The sequence below is a fragment of the Taeniopygia guttata genome, chromosome 1 (genome assembly GCF_048771995.1).
Source record: "Taeniopygia guttata chromosome 1, bTaeGut7.mat, whole genome shotgun sequence".
Taxonomy (NCBI): domain Eukaryota; kingdom Metazoa; phylum Chordata; class Aves; order Passeriformes; family Estrildidae; genus Taeniopygia; species Taeniopygia guttata.
Genome location: NC_133024.1, coordinates 14732450 through 14751605, shown reverse-complemented (window position 1 = coordinate 14751605; position 19156 = coordinate 14732450). Strand labels below are relative to the sequence as shown.

General features: G+C 45.6%; 1 protein-coding gene across 1 annotated transcript; it reads left to right on the top strand.

Annotated features, from left to right (window-relative positions):
- Positions 1 to 5948: 5948 nt before the first annotated feature.
- Positions 5949 to 17271, top strand: CD2 (CD2 molecule). Its single transcript, XM_030263466.4, has 5 exons — positions 5949 to 6155; positions 8940 to 9236; positions 11983 to 12249; positions 14236 to 14355; positions 15314 to 17271. Exons 1-5 carry the CDS (start codon positions 6095 to 6097, stop codon positions 15520 to 15522), a joined length of 954 nt encoding a protein of 317 aa, XP_030119326.4. The 5' UTR covers positions 5949 to 6094; the 3' UTR covers positions 15523 to 17271.
- Positions 17272 to 19156: the final 1885 nt, after the last annotated feature.

The following is a 19156-nucleotide window of genomic DNA, read 5'->3' as shown; positions in this document are numbered from 1 at the left end:
ACATCCTGCATGTGCCTCACTGAGATCTTAAAAAGCAGAAATTCTCAGAAATGCAATGACTTAGCACTTAGCCGTTACTCTTCCTGGCAGACAACAGCAACTCTGGGACGTAAATGTTTAGAAGGATGGGCAGCTTTGTGTCTGTGCTTTCCTTTGCTGTGGAAAAAGCTCTTTGCCAACACTGGTGTGGCTCCTGCTGCAGATGTGGGGTGTTGGCCCCAGAGCTGAGCCCATCCTGCCACTCTGTTTTCCCTGGCCACTGATGTTACTACCTGGCAGGACTAGGTGAGGTGATGCATTTAAATGTAGAAACAAGCCACAGAGAGGCCAAAACCAGGTTCACAGGGCGCAGGAAACTTGCAGGATGAGAGAAGAAGCAGGGGAAACTGAACTGATGTCAGGATCGGCTCTGAGCAGGAAAGGACTCGAATTTTCATTGCATCTCGTGGCTCCAGGTATAGATGGTGCAAAGGGCATATGTGTAAGTGGTGTATAAGACACCAGGACACTTTTCTTGCTTCAGGGAGCAGCAGCAAGACTGTACTAACAGGTCATTCAGATGTTTCTGAGACATTTGCATCTTAATTTCACAACAATAAGAGCCAAACCTTATATGTATGCATAAGGCCACATAGTGGGCCTTTTGTTTTGCTATCACAGGTCCACTGTCTAATAAATAAATTACAGACACTTTTAGAATCCAGAGTGATGTTCCGAGAGGCTTATGCAAGGTCTTCTAGGAGGAGGGACATTTTATGCCCACATACATGCCCCTCAGGGGCTGCACCAGTAGGAGAAATGCCAACAATGTCTTGCATTTGAAGGGAAGACTTTCCTTTGTCTGTGGGAACTATATAAAGGCAACTCCTAGAAATAAATGCACTTAGTACTGAAATGTATAATCCAGTTGTTTGTGCTTGTCTCCTGCATCACTTCTCAACCTCCCACCTGCCCATTTCCGACTGTCCCTCACTCCTCTCTGAATTTATAGTACCGTAGCAGAACAAAATACTGTGCAAAACATCAGGTATACAAGCATTTATTAAGCTGATGGTTTCTGGGGAGTGTCAGATCTTGTCCAAAAGATTACTTAGATGGTAGCAACAACTTATCTTTCCTGGATATATTTTTAGGAGCAGCTGTTCTTCTATTATCCTTCTTGGGTAGCTAGTCCATCCACTCTCTCGTGATGAAGGGGCACATTGTAGTTAATACAGGTCTTTGTGTATTTACCACTGCCAAGACTAGAAGAGGCTTTTATGGCCATTTATCCTGCTTTGGTATAAGACAGATTGATTGCAGCATGCCAGCAAGCCAACACCTTTTGCAGCTTTAGTAATGTCACTGAATTTACTAGAACAAGATGCTGAAAGTTAGGTCCTAAATCTAGGGCCATTATAGATGATGGAAATCATCAGCAAGACTGAAATGCACCATCTGCAAGAATAACTGATGGGATGCTGCCATCTGCTCTAGCCTCAGTCATTGCTGTGATCCACAGACTGCTTGGTCTAAGGGGGTTATGTTCCTTCAGACCAGAAATAAAGGGTATTTTTTGGGAGGTTTGGCTGTTGACACATGCTTACAGCTGAAAAATAAAAAAAATGTGACTGAGAGAGAACACCTGGGGCTAAAGGTTTAACAGCATGAAGCTGTGTTGGGGTGGGGGGTTTAGGTTAGATATCAGGAAAAGGCTCTTCTCCCAGGGGCTTTTGGGGCCCTGGGATGGGCTCAGCAGGGAAGTAGTCACAACTCCAAGTCTGTCTGAGCTGAAGAATTGTTTGGACAATGCTTTTAGGCTCAGGGTGTGAGTGATTCTTGGGGCTGTCTTATTCAGGGACAGGAACTTGGTAGTCTTTGTGGATCCCTTCCACCTTAGAATATTCTATGTGGCATTATGGACATTGCAGGGGAATCATGTCTCTTCAAATAATCAGGTGAGGACAATTCTGCACGATTCATGGTTTGAAAATGTTAATTTAGTTTTCTTGAGAGAAGGATGAAAAAGTTTGTGCAGACAACTTTTTCAGTATCAGTATTTTCTCTGTGTGTGTGTGTGTCACTATTTCTGGAAGATTTTCATCATGTCAGGCAACTCAGAGCTCTCAGCTCTGAGACACTGAGTCAGCATCCCTACCAAATCCTTGGCTAAAGCTCTATTTTGAGTTATTGATCTTCATATTTCCATCACTTGATTCAAGCTGGAGTTTTTTCTTTCTTGGCCCTGTGTAAGGCAGAAGGGAAGAGGAGGCAGGATGTGTCCTTTATCAACCAAGTAGCTGAAACCCTGCGTGGGAGCCAGCAGTTCCTTGGCATTTCAGAGTGCAGGGCAATGCCTCTTGCTAGGGCTCACTTTGCTTCTTCTGTGCTCCAGACACTGCCCAAAATTCCTTCTGCATTATAAAAAGCTACAGTAAAGGGGAATGTGCCATCAGGAAGCCCTTAGCTGCCATCCAGGGCAACCCAGATGGAGCCCAGTCTTGCAGGCCAGAGTGCAAGATCAGGAGAGCTCCCAAGAATAAAGTTACCCTTCCCCAAAGCTTCCCCTCCACATATTACCTATCTGACACTCCTATTAAAATCACATTTGCTCTTCTCCTCACACATCGTGCCTCATCAAAGGCCTGGTGAGAGATTTAGAGGTGTGAAAGTCTTGGGTGAGGCTCAGTGCAGGGTGTCTGACTCACATGCAAGTACCACTTACTATAACCAAAGTTTCATATGAGAGAAGATGGTACAAACTATCAGATGGGCTACAAATCTACTTTTTGTAGTCTTCCTTTTCTAGCAGATCAAATAATAATATTTTTTATAATTATATTTTCTTCTTTTTTTTTTTTTTTTTTTTATAAGCCTCAGGCATGCATGTTTATTGGCTCATCACTAAGCTGAGAACTTAGAGCTGGGAACAGCTGCATATTATCTCTTGAGGTGTTTCCTTCAGATGTGGGGGGACTCTGTCACCTCCACAAGGAAATGTGAGTATGATACTTACATTCCCCGTGAGGAAACTGTGTGCTGTCTTACAAAGAGCAGAAGTGTAAAGGAAAGAGCAAGCCACAAAAGCAAATGTATGAGTGCAGCGCGCTGTGGCTTCTGCAGTGGAAACAATGCTGCAGAGAGAGAGAGAGCAAGGATGTGCAAAGACACAGCCCATTGTTGTGGCTGTGCTCAGACCTCTGCTCTCCTGTGTGTCAGAAGATGGGGATGTGTAGCAATGCAATGGGCTAAACAGGGCTCCAGCATCCTTAGCTTGATGCTAAGGACAGGCCTAACTGAACCAGGCCTAGCAGCACTGTGCTGGGACACATCTACTTTTCTATCACTGCCCGGGTTTTCTAGCTGACTTTGTTTAATCCAGTGGTGTTACTTCCTGTGTGAATAGAGAGGGTGTCTGCAGTGAGGAGAAGCGTGTGAGAGCACTGCTATCTACAGCTCACCTTGTCCTGCCCAGCACAGCTTGGGCCAGTGTCTGGGCTGTGGCCACACAGAGCTCCAGCCACAGCTCTCTCTGTGCCTCTCCCTCCACCTGGGAGGGCATTTCTGGCTGATGCAGGGGCTGCTCTGGCAGTGCTCTCTGCTGTAGCTGTTCTCAGGATGTTTATGCCATGCCACATCTCTGAAGGTACATGCTGGCTTCTAGAGCTCCTCTGTGCCGGCAGCCCAGAGCTGCTGTTCTTTCCAGAGACACCTTCAGGCACCTTCTCCTCAATGCCTTCTCTGGGGCTCTCCTTGAAGGGAAAACGGAGATGTCAGTGCAACAACTTAGAGTGCTTTCTTCCAAGTAACATCCAAAAAAATCCTTCTTCTAAAATGGAGATCAAAGCCCAGTCAGGACTGCAGCAAGATGTTACTTTGCTTTCCAAGAGGGAAGGCTAAAGCTGGCAGAATATTGACATTTCCTCACTTGTCATCGGGCAGGAAGACTGAGCTTAGAGACATGGGCTGCTTTGTCTTTCTCCAGCTGGGTCTGATGGTGCAGGAGGTTTCAGAGGCTGCTTAAAAAGGGGGCTGCTTTTGGGACAAACCATGCCAGGATCTCATGGGGTATTCTTGCTGCAGGTAAGTGATGCAGGTTTGGCTGTGCTTGTGACTTTTGTTACTCAAAGTCTTGCAAGTGGATTTTGTGCATGTGCACCAAATACTCAGGAATACCAAGGCCTGGTGTCACTTCTGTGGTGTCCAGTGACCATGGGACATCAGCCATTGAGCCCTCAGCTTTCCTCTCAAGTGCTTCTTCACTGCTCACAGGGAGGTCATTTTTGAACAGACATTTTATATCCTTTATGAATGGGTTCTTGCTCCTGCCTACCTGTTGCTCCAACAGCAACCAGGATGTTTGGTGAGCTGGTTTGCTGGACCGTAGGGGCTTTTGGTGTGACCCATTTCAGCTGCGAGTTTAGGAGATTGTGTGTGGCACATGGCATGCCAAACTGATTAACTGGAAGCAGTGGCCTTCATGATGAATACAGAGAATACTTTTACACCTGGTTCTACCACTAAGGAGCTTTACCTGTCTTCTCTCTCTCACATTCACACAGGCACACATCTTTCCATTTGCATTTCATTTTTACCATGACAATTCCCACCCCAGTGTGCTGGCAGTGTGAACACACCAACAAACAGACAATGTGCAGGGGTACCCTGGAAGCAGGAGGTGGCTTTGAGGGATGTTTCCCTGAAAAAGAATGGAGACAAAGTTGAGCAGAGACAGTGGTTTCACCATGCTGGGCCTCCCTCTCCTCTGCTTGATGGATCCAGCACAAAAGCCTCAAAAAAACTGAGGAGAAATCAGGGTTGCTGCCTTTGCCCAAATTTTTTAGGTGCTGGGGCTGGAAGCAGATGTGTTCAAGAGTTTAACACAGCTTGCTTGGCTGAGGAGATACCCAAATGTGGCAGTCCCTGTCTCAGCTTGTTTCTTGCCACAGAGGGTGGAGGTCAGGCACAGAAATGTGATCTTGCTGTTGTTGCTTCCTCTCTCCTTTTGTGTATGCCTCCTTTGTGTGTTCTTTGGAAGGAAACAGTAGCAGAAAGAAGGAAGAAAAACTAGGTTTTCCTGCAAGGAGTGTTTGTTTTAACCTCATTAATACCAGTAAAAAATTATTAAGCAGGAGAAGGGGAGATGTCTTACAAGATCATCCTTTAACCTCAAGGAAAAGGAATGACATGAACGAACAAGATTTATCTGCTATTGTACATTTCTAGTGCCACAGATTTTCTTTTGTCTTCTTTCTTGGCCTACATCAGTGACAAAAAGCTGGAAGATTTCAGTGGCTGCTGAAGCAGAGGAATTATGCTGGTGAGGATAAGAGTCAAAATCCTCACCAATCCATCTGTTTTGTATTGGAATCAGGAATAAGGACTTTATTATCTTCTCACATGATTTTGGACCTAGCTCCTCACAGCTCCTTTCCTCGCTGTCTTTCCCACATCAGCCAGCTTCAGGGCTGGTTTGTGGCTGGATCAAGGCAGTGTTCTCACCCCCTTCCATGCTCATCTCTCTCACAGCTTGCTGGGGTGGCTGGCCCTGCCTGCAGGCAGTTTGTGCCTCTGGCCAGCCCCTCATACACCAGATGCTGATGCCAAGCTGATCCTGATGGCTTCCAAGGGAAGTGTGTCTCCTTTTCAAGTGTTGTCCAACAGCCACCTGCTCCTCACTGGGGCTCCTGGGCTTTCTTTCTGCTGCTTCTGAGGCTGTGGGGGAGAATTAGGATTCCTATCACTCCCCCACCCAAAACCTGCATCCCTCCCACCAGGATGGTGGTATGTGGGTGCTGGAACTGAGCTCTTCAGGTGAGCATTGAGGAGGACAAGGGCCCTATCTGTCCCTCCAGCTGGGTGGACAAACCTCCAGGGCATTCCTGCATTTTAGTGCCCATTTTCTTTGTGTCTCCATGTTGCCTCCATGCAGACAAAACACTCTGTTGGGGCTTATTTCCGCCTCTGCTAGAAATGAGAAGTGCTGGAGGAGAGGAGGAGGGCACAAAGGCTGTGCCGACATGTCCCATCACTGCTCGCTTACAGCAGAAAACCTTTTCACCTGCCAGGAGCTATCACTAGACAAGGCAACACTGGATGGTTTTTGACCCTGAAAATGAGCTTTAGGAGGATTTTCCTAGTCAAGTGCTTGCTGCTTTTATTTCCCACTGTAAAATGTGAGTTTTTCTTACAGTTTTTTTTTTTTTTTTTGCTCTTTTGGGCTGATGTTAAAATTGTATTTTAAAGCATTTACAACTTGGTGGGCTGCTACTGATAAGAAACTTGTTCCACTTTTCCAATGAGTGAAGACATCTGGGTTATTGCTATTATTATTTGATTTAATTTTCAGCCAGGGGGAGGGCAGGACCTGAGTTTCCTATTCCAGTTATAATAATAAGCTGTAAAGAGTTTTGGTTTTAAGTTAATGAGCCTTAATTTGACACATGTGTAATGAGAAATGTCAGCATACAGTTTGCTTTCTGCCCTCGAGGCAGCTTGTATTACATTAGAGATCCAGTTCACTGTGCATTATCGCATATAATTTCCTTTTCTTATCAAAGATGTGCAAATCTTTTGAAAGTACAATTTATATTCTTCCATAAATATTAAAAGAGTGATATATTTCAGTGTCTTCAGTGGAGCTGGAGTTTAAGATGTGAAAACAGCAAGCCACTACATATATTTTTTATACTTTGCATATTATTGTTCTCATTATTTTTTAAAATATTAATCTAAAAACTTAATTAAGGTGTTAACTCATAGATTAGAGAAGGTTTTAAGAGATGGAGACAATACAAGCCTGCATAAATTTTTTCCCCCTCGGTTTCATTCCACTAAGTTTGCATGTATGGCTGTTTAATGCTTTGCTTTTCCTTCAGAACAAAATTAGTAGATAAATAAGGATTTCTTCTTTTTATGTACACAATCTATAAAACATCTTCTCTAGCAGAAATAAGGATTATTCCCTTGAATGGAAAATTGTTTCAGAGACTTCCTTACTTCTCTAAAATTACTATTTGAGTTTTTTCTTTTAACTCTTTCTTGTGACTGTGAGTGAGCTGTAGTCTTTCAGTTAAAGCCTTTCTGCCCCTTGGAGCACATTTTAGTTGGCATTTTTATCAGATGTGTTGTTTCATTAGCTAAACAGATTTTTAGTATCATACATGTGGGATACTCAGCTTTCCACTAGAAACACTGTGGAGATCAGATCAATATCTAGAGATGCCTCTGGTCCACAAAGATGCCATTGAATTATCCTTGAAAACTCAGATTACTTTCTTTCTTTACTTCCAGAGAGAAAATCTAAGTAGTGTCTGTTATACAAAGCAATCCTATTACTATCTCTAAATACTTGTTCATGACTGAGCAGAAGCAAGTATCAGAATTCAAATATCTGGATATAACATGTAGTGTCATCTGTGTGGGGCATAGCTGCTTCTAAGGCTGTTTAGTTGATAACTTTATTTCAGAACAATTCATTAGATATCTCAAATACCTTGCAAGAAAGGCAATGCTGAAAGAACAACCTCTCTTTAGAGGTGGTGAATTGCCAGAAGCACTACAGCATTAATGTTCTTGTTGCAGAGGCATGCTATTTTAGTCCTCTGATTATCTCTAATATTGTTAGTTTAATGAAATAGCCACTGGGTTTCAGTTTCCCCTCTGTGGTGCCATTTATCATTATCCTAGATACAAGGAGTGAAGGACTGTAATAAAAATATGCATAAACACAGGTTTATTCTCTCTGTGGGGAAAAAAGTACTTAAAATACATAAAATTAGGGCAGAATCAGCTCTATTGATGGGAAGGGAAATCTCCTCCTGCTGATTGGCTTCACCCTGTAAATTGAGGAGGCATGAACACAAGAAAATGACAAACTAAATAAGCTGTGGCTCTGGGCATGTGCCTTCAGGTCTGGGTGAGCTTATCCCACTTGACAATTGCACACAGATTTTACCCTCCTGCAGGTTTGTCCACCTGCCACGTGGCTGGGGACAGTTCCTCACTTGAAATGACCTCCCAGCAAAGTTTCCCAAGTCCTGGCTCACCAGAAATGGGGCCTGGAGCAGAGCGGGCAGAGCACCCGGGCACTGCTCCAGGAGTTCATCCTCCCCACTGCTGGAAACATGGAGGATGTTTAATGAATATCCCCTTTGGCAGCCCCATGCTCAGGTGCTTCTCAGTCCTGACACTCCCTTTGGGAAGCTCCTGTTCTCTGTTCTGGAGAAGGGATCTGGAATCAAAGGAAGAGAAGATTTTTGAGGTTTGTTTTGGCAATAGCTTTTCTTGTAATGACTCCTGCAGCCCCTCAGTTGACAGGATGCTGGTGGCTGTGTCTTCCTGCCTTACCTGCCCCATCAGGATCCTATGCTAGAAAAATCAAGTGGATACATTCCAGTGGGGCAGAGTAACTGGGATAGGAGGTGGGGGGGGCACTGCTGTGGGTGTGCCTCCAGTTCAATACCTTACACTCACTCACAGCTTGAAATGGGCTACCATTGTTAGCATCACTGCTGTCACTGGGGTGGCTGAAATGCTTCTGCTGTTCAGGGCTGTGACTGTTTTTGCTGTCTGCAGTAATGTTTGCAGTGATGGGCTCTCTGTGTGCCAGCCTGTGCCATGTGCAAAACACAGAAGGGACCTTCTTTTCAGGAAGGGCTAAGTTCATGTTAAACTGAATGGGAAGCCATGAATCTTGGCATCCAGAGTCACTCCAAGTAAGTCAGCCAAGATATAAATTCAGCTTTTGAAAGCTGGGCTCTTAGCTTTCCTGCCTCTCAGATTTAAATTGGATGCTGGCATTTATCTAAAGAACAATCAAGAAATATTTTGGAGCAGGGGAAGAAGATGGCATCAGTGAAGCAGAGGGGCTTAGGCAGGTCAGGAAGGGGTGGCATAGCAAATGACAGCCTTTTGGGTGGCTGCTGGAGACAACTGAGGGGCTGTGCTTCCCTCGACAGGCTCCAGCACCAGCTGGATTTACAAGGCGGTGAACGAGACAGCTCTTCTCAGCATCACTGCTCCTGGGAACATCTACGAGGCAACATGGAGGAGAGGGGGACAAAGGCTGGTTCAGATCAAAGATAACAAAGCTAGGCACTTTGTGAACAAGGAGCAGTGCAGGTGTGCCATACTCCGGAACGGGACTCTGCAAATCCAGCGCGTGGAGAAAGCAGACAGTGGAAACTACACGGTGATGGTTTATCAGAAGGATGGAAAACTGAAGGCAGAAGAAAATGTAATATTCTTTGTTCAGGGTGAGTTTTTGCTTTTCCAATACCATGCCCATGACTGCTGTACAGGACTTGGTATTGTCTGCTCTCTCCCACAGCCTTTCCTACTCAGTGCCCTCCTTTCTGATGAGGAGTGGGGTGACTTCTGTAGGACATACCTTTTTCTTCCTGCCTCTGACAGCAGCCTGCCTCTCTTCTCCCTTCTCTTGCTCTGATTGATGGCCTCAAATCCCTGGCTTCTTTATGGCTCCCCTGTTTGTCAGCCAGCAGGTTTCTAGCTGTGCTCGAGAAAGCAGCTGGGAGCAGGTTCATACTGACAGCAGGGTGAGGGTGGTCAGTCCTACTGCAGCACCACAAACGGTGCTAAGACCCCTAAGCTGGGGTGGGACCCTGAGAGGGGACTGGGCCCCCAGCAGCATCCTGCTTCCAGAAACCTCTGTTAGGACCACAGCAGCTTATGGGGTACAGCTGTGGCTGATGCACTGTGGGTTTCAGGTATTTCTGGTGTCATTTTATGGGTACTGAGTTATGACTTTTGTTCTCTGGCTGCTGGTCCAGCAAGCTGAGCAACTTGTGTTGCCAGCCCCTTGAGGAGAGCTCAGGAGTCCAGATGGCACTAAATGCCTTCATTCAGGCAACGGAATCCCACTCCATTTTTGCTCTAACATACAAAATATCCAGCAGTCACCTCCCCTGAGATAAACCACAATAGGAGCTGAATTTGCAGTGGAAGAAGACTCCTGCACCCTATCCTTGCATAGCACAACACAACAAATATGAAGGCTGTGCTCTTTGAAGCACAGTTAAGCACACATCTGGGGATTTCAGCTGCTTGGGCTCAAAGTATGAGGGCAGTCTCCATTATTGTGCTGTATCTTGTCCTAAAAGATCAGAGCAGTAGCAGCCCAAAGGTTTTGGGGTGAGTAGGGATGATGGAGATGACTATTCTGCTCCTTAATAACTGCTATGGCATCGCCAGGCCTCTAACCTGTAGGGCAGCTTGGTTTTTTCCCCACAATAACGGGATAGATAGCTTTGTTCTGTCCTTCTTCAGTCATCATGCTCACCTTTGCCAACATCTTGCGTTTGTGGCACCAGCTGGGATTACAGAAATGATGCCTTATTGAGGCAGCACTGACAGCTGGAATGGTTTCAGCAGGGTTTCTGTGCAATGGGAGGCCCCATGTCTAACAGCTGCTGAGCAGTGAGGGTGTCTCACTGCTTTGGGACCTATTCCTGTAAACAGATTCAGGAAGTCATCAGGGCCTGATGCTTCTTGCTCATGCCTGAAGCCACTCTATTGTCATTGGGGTGTCCTCATTTCAGGTCAAGGTTAATGTTCCAGCCCAGCTGTGTGCTGCATCATTTCCTCTCCTGTGCAGCAGAGTGCATTACCTCTGACACATGGTTTTGGAAGTCCTGTAGTAATTCTTGGATCCTAGAGTAATTTGTCAGCCAGACTGGCCCTTTGTTACTAGGGCTGGACAAACAGTTGTTTTAAAAAAATAAAATTGTCCCAATGATATCCTCACACAACTCCAGCACCTGGATTCCAATATTTCCCATGGAATGTTTCCCCGAATAAAAGGTTCCAGTTTGCAGAGGAGTGTCGCTGTCGAGGTAGGATGGGAATGAAGAGACTCTGACTCAGAAGGTTGTGAGAGTAAAAACTCAGGTTTATTTAAAACACATTGCTCTTTTATACAGAGCTTTGTGAGGACCAACTCCATTGATCCTGAAGTGAAAACAAGCCGCACCATTGGTGCAAAGTGCTTGATGCACAGTGATAGAACTTAACTATAAACAATGTGAAAAACAAGAGACATAAAGAATTATTTACATCCTTCTCCAGCTCTTTCCCAGGCTTCTGCCTGGCTGAAGAAACTCCCGTTTCTCTCTTTGACTGAATCTGAGACCCACAGAGGAGGAGTGGGCTTACCAAGGAAAGGGTGGCTGTGGTAGAGGTAGTGGTGGTGTGAGCCTTGACTATGTGTGCTATGAGCAGTCCTCATTTGCTTTAGAATTTATGAGCTCCATAATTTACTCAGCCTGTACCTAGAGTGGCACTGGCATGTTTTTGTTTATCTGGTCTTAGAGGTAGAAATAATTAATTTGCTGTCCCTACCAATTGCCCTTACTTGAGGAAAACTGTGCAGGCTTTTCTGCCTCTCTCAGTGCCACCAGTGATAGAGAAACTGGAACCAAAAGGGAGCAAGTTGTTTGCAGGGCATAAGAAGAGACAGAAATCAGTTTTTTCTGTCATAACCTCATTGAGAACTGAAGTGTCTGTTTTGTGCTCTCCATTCTGGGTTGATGGCCTTCCATGCTGTGCTGTCATGCCTGCTGAGTGCTGTTGGTAGCACACAGTGCATCATAAGGAGCTTTTAATAGTTTTTCCTGCTTTAGAGAAAAATCTCTCCCTGATGGGCACAGGTGGAGCAGGATCAACTTCACTTGCACCAAAACACAGGGTCCAGAGGTGGAGTGGGCTGTGGCTCCGAGTCCCTTCCACCCACCTGAAGACTCAGGTTCCTCCTCTCACCTGCCTGGTGCCCAGCTCTGCTTTACTGGGACAACTATGTAGGCTACTGCTCTTCATTTTCTTTATTATTCCCTTGTTAGTTCTTTAGTAGAGGTCTGATTTGCTCTTCATTCTTCTATCATCTCATTAGCTGGTGATTTGGGGTTAATTCTCTGTTCTGCTTAATAGCAGAGCCTTTCAAGAGGAGAAACTCTCTCAGATGTGCCTGTCCCTTCCCTTCTTTTTCAGAACCTGTCCCTCAGCCAATCCTCACTGCTGAATGCAGGAATAAAAGTGTATCTGTCAAGTGTGAAGCAAAACAGAAGGCCAAGAGTGAAGCAAAAGAGAAGGGCGAGGATGAAGCATTTATAATAGAACTGACTCAACCCAATGGCAAAAAAATCCGAAAGAACGCAACACTGCTGGAATGGCATGGGTGGAATTCAGGGACGTTCCGATGCGTTGCTAAGAACCAAGTCAGTGAAAAAATGGCTGAAAAAGCAATTAAATGCTCAGGTAAGAAATCTCTTTTGTCAGAATGTGCTAGGGTGGACCACTGCTGAGGGCGGTGGGATGTGAGGGGGGTTTTGCTCCTCCCCTTCTCCTGTGGGGAAATCCGTTGTGTTTTTCTCCTCTCCGTAATCACATCTATCGATGTGGTGGCTGCCTGCTACCCATGGGTGTGGATGAGTTCTCTCACAAGGGGAAAAATAAGCTGCTTGGACTCTTCAGCTTGGCCTAGAAATCAGGAGGGAAGTTATGGAGGATTTTTCTTCGGGGTTACACGGGTCAGATAAGCATGGCTCAAATGTATCATGGTGCTCCTATTCAGTTAACCACAGATGCAGCAAAAGGACTGAAAAGATTGCATTTTAAATGGGGAGAGTCATGATGAAAGTGGTTCAGCAGGCAAAAGAACCAAAAGTCATCACAGTTGTCTTCCTCCCACGTAAAGGTTTTGGAAGTTAGGGCACAAACAAAGGACAGATCACACTGGTTTGACACTGGGTGTGGTGTTCAGTTCAAAGATCAGAATTCCAATGCAGTGCTGGCAAAAAGTCCTTGAATTTGCCAGACTTGGGTTCATCCCACATATCCACGTGTGCTCTGCTTGAAGCATTCTCATACTCTACATTCCTGCTGGAGCTGGTGGAGAGTTGCGGGGCGGGGCTTACAAGAGCTGGCTCGGTATTTCCAATTTTTACCTATTTCTGCCACAGTGAATTTAGGGAAAGTCCAAGTCTGAAGGGCAGCCTATGGTGTGAGAAGGGAGGGAGCAAGCCTTAAGGCATAAAGGCTTTACTGAAGTGATCCCAGGTCTGTTGATTCTGACTGAAGGGCAAAGAGCTGAGGGACGGGATGGCCACTGCTCTCCTGTGCAGCTGTTGCCTCCTGAATAATCCTTCTGATTTCAAAAATAGCCAAGCAATGTATTTTTTTGCTGCTGCCTGACTTGATGGACTGCACAGTCCCGTTGATGGTAGTATTGGGAAGGGGTGAGCAGGATGTGGCATGGACTTTGGAACCAGGTATTAAAGTGTGCTGCTGGATTAGGTGTGTTTAAGACAGAGCAGACTATCATAAACACCTTGTCTGGATGAGGAAATGCTAGCTGAAGCTGCCCATGCCAGGGCACAAGCCAGGCAAGCACAGCTCTGCCTGCACTGCTGCTATGGGCAGACATCAGCCATCGTCTAGACAATTTTGATTTCACTTTTTCTCACCCTTAAGAAACACTCTTTTTTCATCGGGTGAGTTCAGTTGGAGAGTTTGGGTTTTTTGTGACATCATTAACAGAGAAATACCAATAATCTTTAAGGTACAAACATAGCAGTTCTCAGACACCAAAAACCCCCTAAGACCATGGAGCACTACTCTTCCTACCCAAACTAAATACCTCTCAAATTTTCTGTGTAGTGGCAAGACTCTGCCAGCTCCATAGTAGATTAAAAATCCCTCATCTTGCAGTCAAACCTCCTTCTAATTCTGCTGCCCTCTGTGAACACTTGGTCCTGCATTTGAGGCCAATCACCTTGAATTTTGACATTTACAGGCAAGGTACATTTCAGGAGGGCTTTAGCTCAGCCAACTTTTCATGGAAGTGTAATTATATGTGTATACTATATAATATTATATGTGTATAATCTGTCTGGGCTTCTCTTGCACTCATCTTGAAAAACAGGCATAGAAAAAGCAAAAGACACCTTGGTGTAATGCTGGCAATTTAAATGCAGTGAGCTGGCACACATGAATGCTCTGGTTTCAATTTTCTGCAGAACTTGAATCTTGGAATTTTAATTTTCTGCAGAACTTGAATCAGGGAGCAATTAAAATTCTCAACAATGAGGAACAGAAACTTTCTGTTATTTTCAAGTAAAAGGCAAAGAGTGGGGTGTCTACTGGTCTGCCTTTACGGTCAATGGAAGAAAATAGACAATGCGAAGTAGATGTTGTGCAAGTTATTTCTTTCCATCTAACATCCTCTTTCATCCCCTTAACTAGGCAAGATGGACTTTTATCTCATCTTAGGCATAGCAGGAGGTGCAGTCTTCTTTGTCATCTTTGTGATATGTCTTATTTATTGTATCAGAAGGAAGAAAACAAAAAGGAATGAAGTTTATGGTAAGTGTTTAAGAGGATTTGTTTTGCTATCCAGCAACCTAAAATATTAGAGCTTCCCACTGACAGCAGCCCTGTGGTCAGGAGCATTCTCTCTGTCCTGACACGAGCAATAACCTGGTTTTAGCATATGGTGAATCTTTGTAGATCAGCTGGCATTGCCAGTCTCACTTTCTGATATGTGCTTTGAGAAAGCCACCTGAGTATTATTTTACATTATGGCTGTTCTCTTTGAGTGGTACAGACCACTGCATCAGCTGTGCAGTGATACCATATCCTCAGTTCTTGGGCCTGGATTCAGCAGGAATTAAGAAAATGAGTCTGAGAAAATGAGAACAAATATTTTAGTGATTATTTTATGGTGACTAACCTCTCTGAAACAGTTAGCTTGAGTTTAAGGTGAACTCAGTGTCTCAAGAGGTAAATCCCTCAATCCCTACGTTGAGTGGTATTTCAGAAATGATGAGTCAGTGATCAGAAGTCAGTTGGTATGAATTTACTTCTTTGGGTGTGAAAAATAATGCTGGCAAAAGAGATCTCTGGCTGCCAGGAGTCTGGAAATCCCAGCACAGACAAAGGCAGGGCAGAGTGCTTTGGTGTTGCTTCCTGGGGTTAGATCTTACTTTCCCTTCAATAGCCTCCAAAAGGGGACAGAGCAGCTCAGGCTGGGGGTGTCCATTGATGTCTACTGGGACCTCCCTGATAAAGCTGGTTCTCCCAACAGACAGGGCAGGGCTGCCCCAAGTGCTCCAGCTACCTTGACCTCTGCCAGGCTGCCAAAAGCTTTCATGTTGGCCTGGCAGGTGCAGGCAGAGGTGATTTTTGCTGGGACAGTGGGAACACCTGAGAGTGGCAGGTTAAAAACCAATATTTGGCTTTTTCTTGCTTGGGCCAAGGACACTTCTGTGTCTTTTTGACTCCTTGGTGCATGTCTGACTGCGGGGTCCTTGTGCTGTTGCAGAGGAGGAGCGAGTGATGCAGACTCTGCCCATGGAGCGTGAGAATGGGATGCGGGAGCTGCCTCAGCCTCCATCCAGGCCCACCCCGAGGCAGCTGCGAGTGCAGCAGCGGCCGCTGCCCCCGCAGCCCCAGGAGCCCCAGCAGCCACGGCCCCAGCCACGGCCCCGCACGCAGCCACGGACTCCAAACCTCCCGAGACAAAGGCCCTGAGAGACATCCTGGGAGGATGGATGCTGGTCTCTGCTCCACCATTCACTGGGAAAAGAAAGTTCCTGACAGCCAGGAGCCCCTCCTGCCCAGCCCTGTGTAATGCTCAGCTATGAAAAGGCGGCTTTCATTGCAGAAAATTAGAGACAGCACCAAATGGAGATGAGGAGACTTGAGGTGATGGGCATTCATCGCTGTGGCCATTCTTCCATGGGTGTCTTCATGTTAGGATATGGAGCACTCAGCCCTGAAACTGTGTCTTTCTGTGGTTCAGTTGTTTTCACTGCACCTTGTTGTCTTCATGCTTTTTGGATGGTTTTCACCAAGAAGAAGCTAAAGCTCTACTGAGACAAAACAGACCTATGGATTTTACACGATTTCATCTCCTGCTACACAGTAGGACAGCTCTCTGGCTTCAGCATCAAATACATGGCCTCCTGGAACAAAAATCAGTTGTATGTAATTAAATATTTGTAAGAAGTTGAAAGGATTTTTGCCATATAATGCAGAGAAAAAAAATATTGAAAGGACGTGTGAGAACCTTGAAGGACCTGTGTCGAAAAAACACAAATGAGAAAGGGAGAACTTTTTCCTTTTCTACATTTCCCTTTCTTCACTGTGTTTAGAAAAGAAACTGTAGGCTTGAATTGCAGCAGTTAAGTCAGTATTTTATTTTTGTTTTTAATGAAACACTGAGAGACATTTCTGGGAGAGGTTCTCCAGCATTGGGGTTTCAAAGAGTGGGTGAGAAAACATTCTGTGAAGCCTTTTTGTTCTGACAAGGGCCAGGAGAATATGCTACACCGCCTCTTCAGGGACAATTTAAACTCAGTTTTCTGTGACTTTTAGGCAAATAAAGCAAACCTTTATTCTCAGCATAAGTCTGTGTGGCTATACAGACAAATTTTCTTTTGCTTAGGAGAGATCTAGTCTCCTTTGGCATGTGGAACAAAGCATTATAAACTGCCAGCCAGTAGGATTACTGGTGGCACTGTCTGAATTGTCAGGGGTTCACATCTCAGGGCCTCCTGCTGAGGGCGAGGGACCGTGTCTCTTGATTTTGCTGGTAACACTTCAGGTATAATCAGGGGATGATGAGAGCTGCTGAGAGATCTTCATCCCCAAGGGAGAAGCTGGACTGCAGTAAGTGCACCTGCACCACCTTCCACGTGCTGGACGCTGCTTGCTCTTCTGGGCCTTGGGGTGTCCATAAGTGCTTCTGCAGGACAGCTGAGGAGCTGAGAGCACGGGCCTGGTTTAGAGCAGTGTCTGCATGGGTACACTGACCCATCTGGGGTAAAAGGCGGGGCAGGTGAAGGAGGAGAGAGCTACAGGAGCCACAGAGCACGAGACATCCAGCCAGCTAGCTGATGTGTCAGGCAGAAGAGCACCCAATGCCTCCTTCAGACTGGCATATCCCACAGGTGACAGGGGATATAAAACAGCCATGCTTTGTTTCTCCTGAGAAATATGACTATTTTTATTTTCTGGTATAAGGGCAAGGAGGCAACTTGTCATGAAAAGGAAGCCTCTGCCTCCTCTAGAGTTCTGTCGCTTCACTTGAACTCTGACAGTGGGAACAGCCCTGGGAGTGCCACTTGCTCTCTTGCCTTCGCTTTCTGCAGCTGATTTTTGGGCTTTTGCTATTTAAAATTGCATTTGGTAAATGTTTCATGGTTTATTTTGTAAAATACCATATGCTATACCCCTGTACTGAATAAATAAAGAGAAGACCGGGTGCAGAGGATCTTAGCTCACAGCTGTGCTGGTACTTCAGTATCTCACTTTGATAAAAAGGCGGCAACAAAAACATTTTGGTCCCTAAGCCACAGAAACAGAGATGCAGGAGGTGTCACACCATCCCTGGGAGGTGCTGGGGTGCCAGGAGCTGGTGGGTTCAAGCTGGTGTGGGTGAACACAGCTGCTCTGCCTGTCCTGTGCTACCAGAGGTTTACTGGTGCTGCTCTGTGGTTACAGGTGTGGGGGTCCTTTCTGGGAGAGAGGGAGGATTACTGGGGCCTGAGAAAGAAGATTTATCCCTATTTGGTTTATTTGCCCCAAAACACAGTCCTTGGCAGGCAAGAAAATGCTACTAGCACAGAGCATACCTGTGCAATGGAAAGCTCACCAGGGCAAAAATTATTTTTTATTTACTCCTTTTCTTTTTAGTCACCATTGTTTTTATGATGTCTCATTGTACAAGTATTGTCCACTGCAGCACATCAGGAACGAACGTGAAACATCACAAAAACAATGATGACTATCAATGCTCCATGACACATTCAGAAAAAATGCTGACTTATCAAACAAGCACCAAACAGAACTTAATTTTTCTGAATGTGTGTCGTGGGGCATTCATATCTCAGGCTTTTATGCTGTAGTGGATGTTGCAATTCTGGAAAATGAGCTGACATTGGGAACTACGACATAACAGGATGTGCTTGGCTCTGATGGTTCTTGCTGTAAGCTTTCTTGGTTCTTCTTTTGTAGATGCATCTACCACTGAGTCATGAGATGAAGCGTTTTTTCCTACTCTTCTTAAGGAGGATGAGATGAGATGAGTTGATCGATGCTGGTCTTGTCCTTCTCTGCCTGCTGCCTTGTCCCCCTGTTTGAGAGCTGCAGTTTCTGCTGCCTGGGTATTAGCTGGGATCAGTTTTGCTTGGTGATGTGCTCCAGAGCCAGTGCTGAAGGAATGGGAGGGAGGCTCAGCAGGTCTGTAGTTGTGCTGTGGTCCTGTAGCACTCACGAGATGGGCAGACTGAGCAGGCACCCAAGAGGGCAATGGCTGGTTCTGTGGAAGATACAAATCTTCTATCCCAGTGTTAATCCATGTGAAAACAGCAGCACTTGCTGCCCAAACTTGGCCTTTCTAGTAAAGTAGCCAGAACCTGCTTGTGCCTCTATTGGCCTCTCCAGAGGGAGGTTCTTAGGCTTCTGCCACAGGCAGTGTGGGACATGGCTAGATAATTTAATTTCTAAACTAAAACTCTGAGTAAAAAAGTCAAGTAGAAAACCATAGCTGGTACAAGCCTTTCTTGAGATGTTTGCCAAAGTGATGCCATGGGGAAAAGACACTGATTTTGTCCTTATTCTGCAACAGGTATTCAGGTGCTGCAGCTACTAATGTAAGAGAACTGGCCTCAGGATTTTGGATAAGATCAGTTTGTAGTAGCTATCAAGCTTGTGAGATACTGCTTCTGGGCAACCCTATCTCATGCTGTGGGAAGAAAGATAAGGGTTAATTGAAGGAAAGCACAGTAAGAAGCCCTGTGCCAATGAACTGGCCTCCTGGTCTCCTCTGCCAGCCTTAGCTCAGAAAAGGAGTGCCAAACCCAACCTTTTCACTCTCTTCTCCAGCAAATTGCTTCTTCCCTCCCTGCAGATGGGAGTTTACCACAGGACCTTTTCTCATCCTTCCAGCCTGGCTGCCTTGAGCAGCAGAAGCATGGGAGCCTTTCCCCACCTCAGAGGTGCAGCTTCAGCCTTTATCCTTTCAGAGAGGTGCCAGATCAGCTCTTGAGGGCCTCCGGTGCTTGCCCCAAACTGAAATTTCTCTCAGCTCTGCTCCAGCCCCCTCACCAGAACTGCTCTTCCTTTGTGAGGGGGAGTTGCTTTCCCCCTAGGAACATCAGGG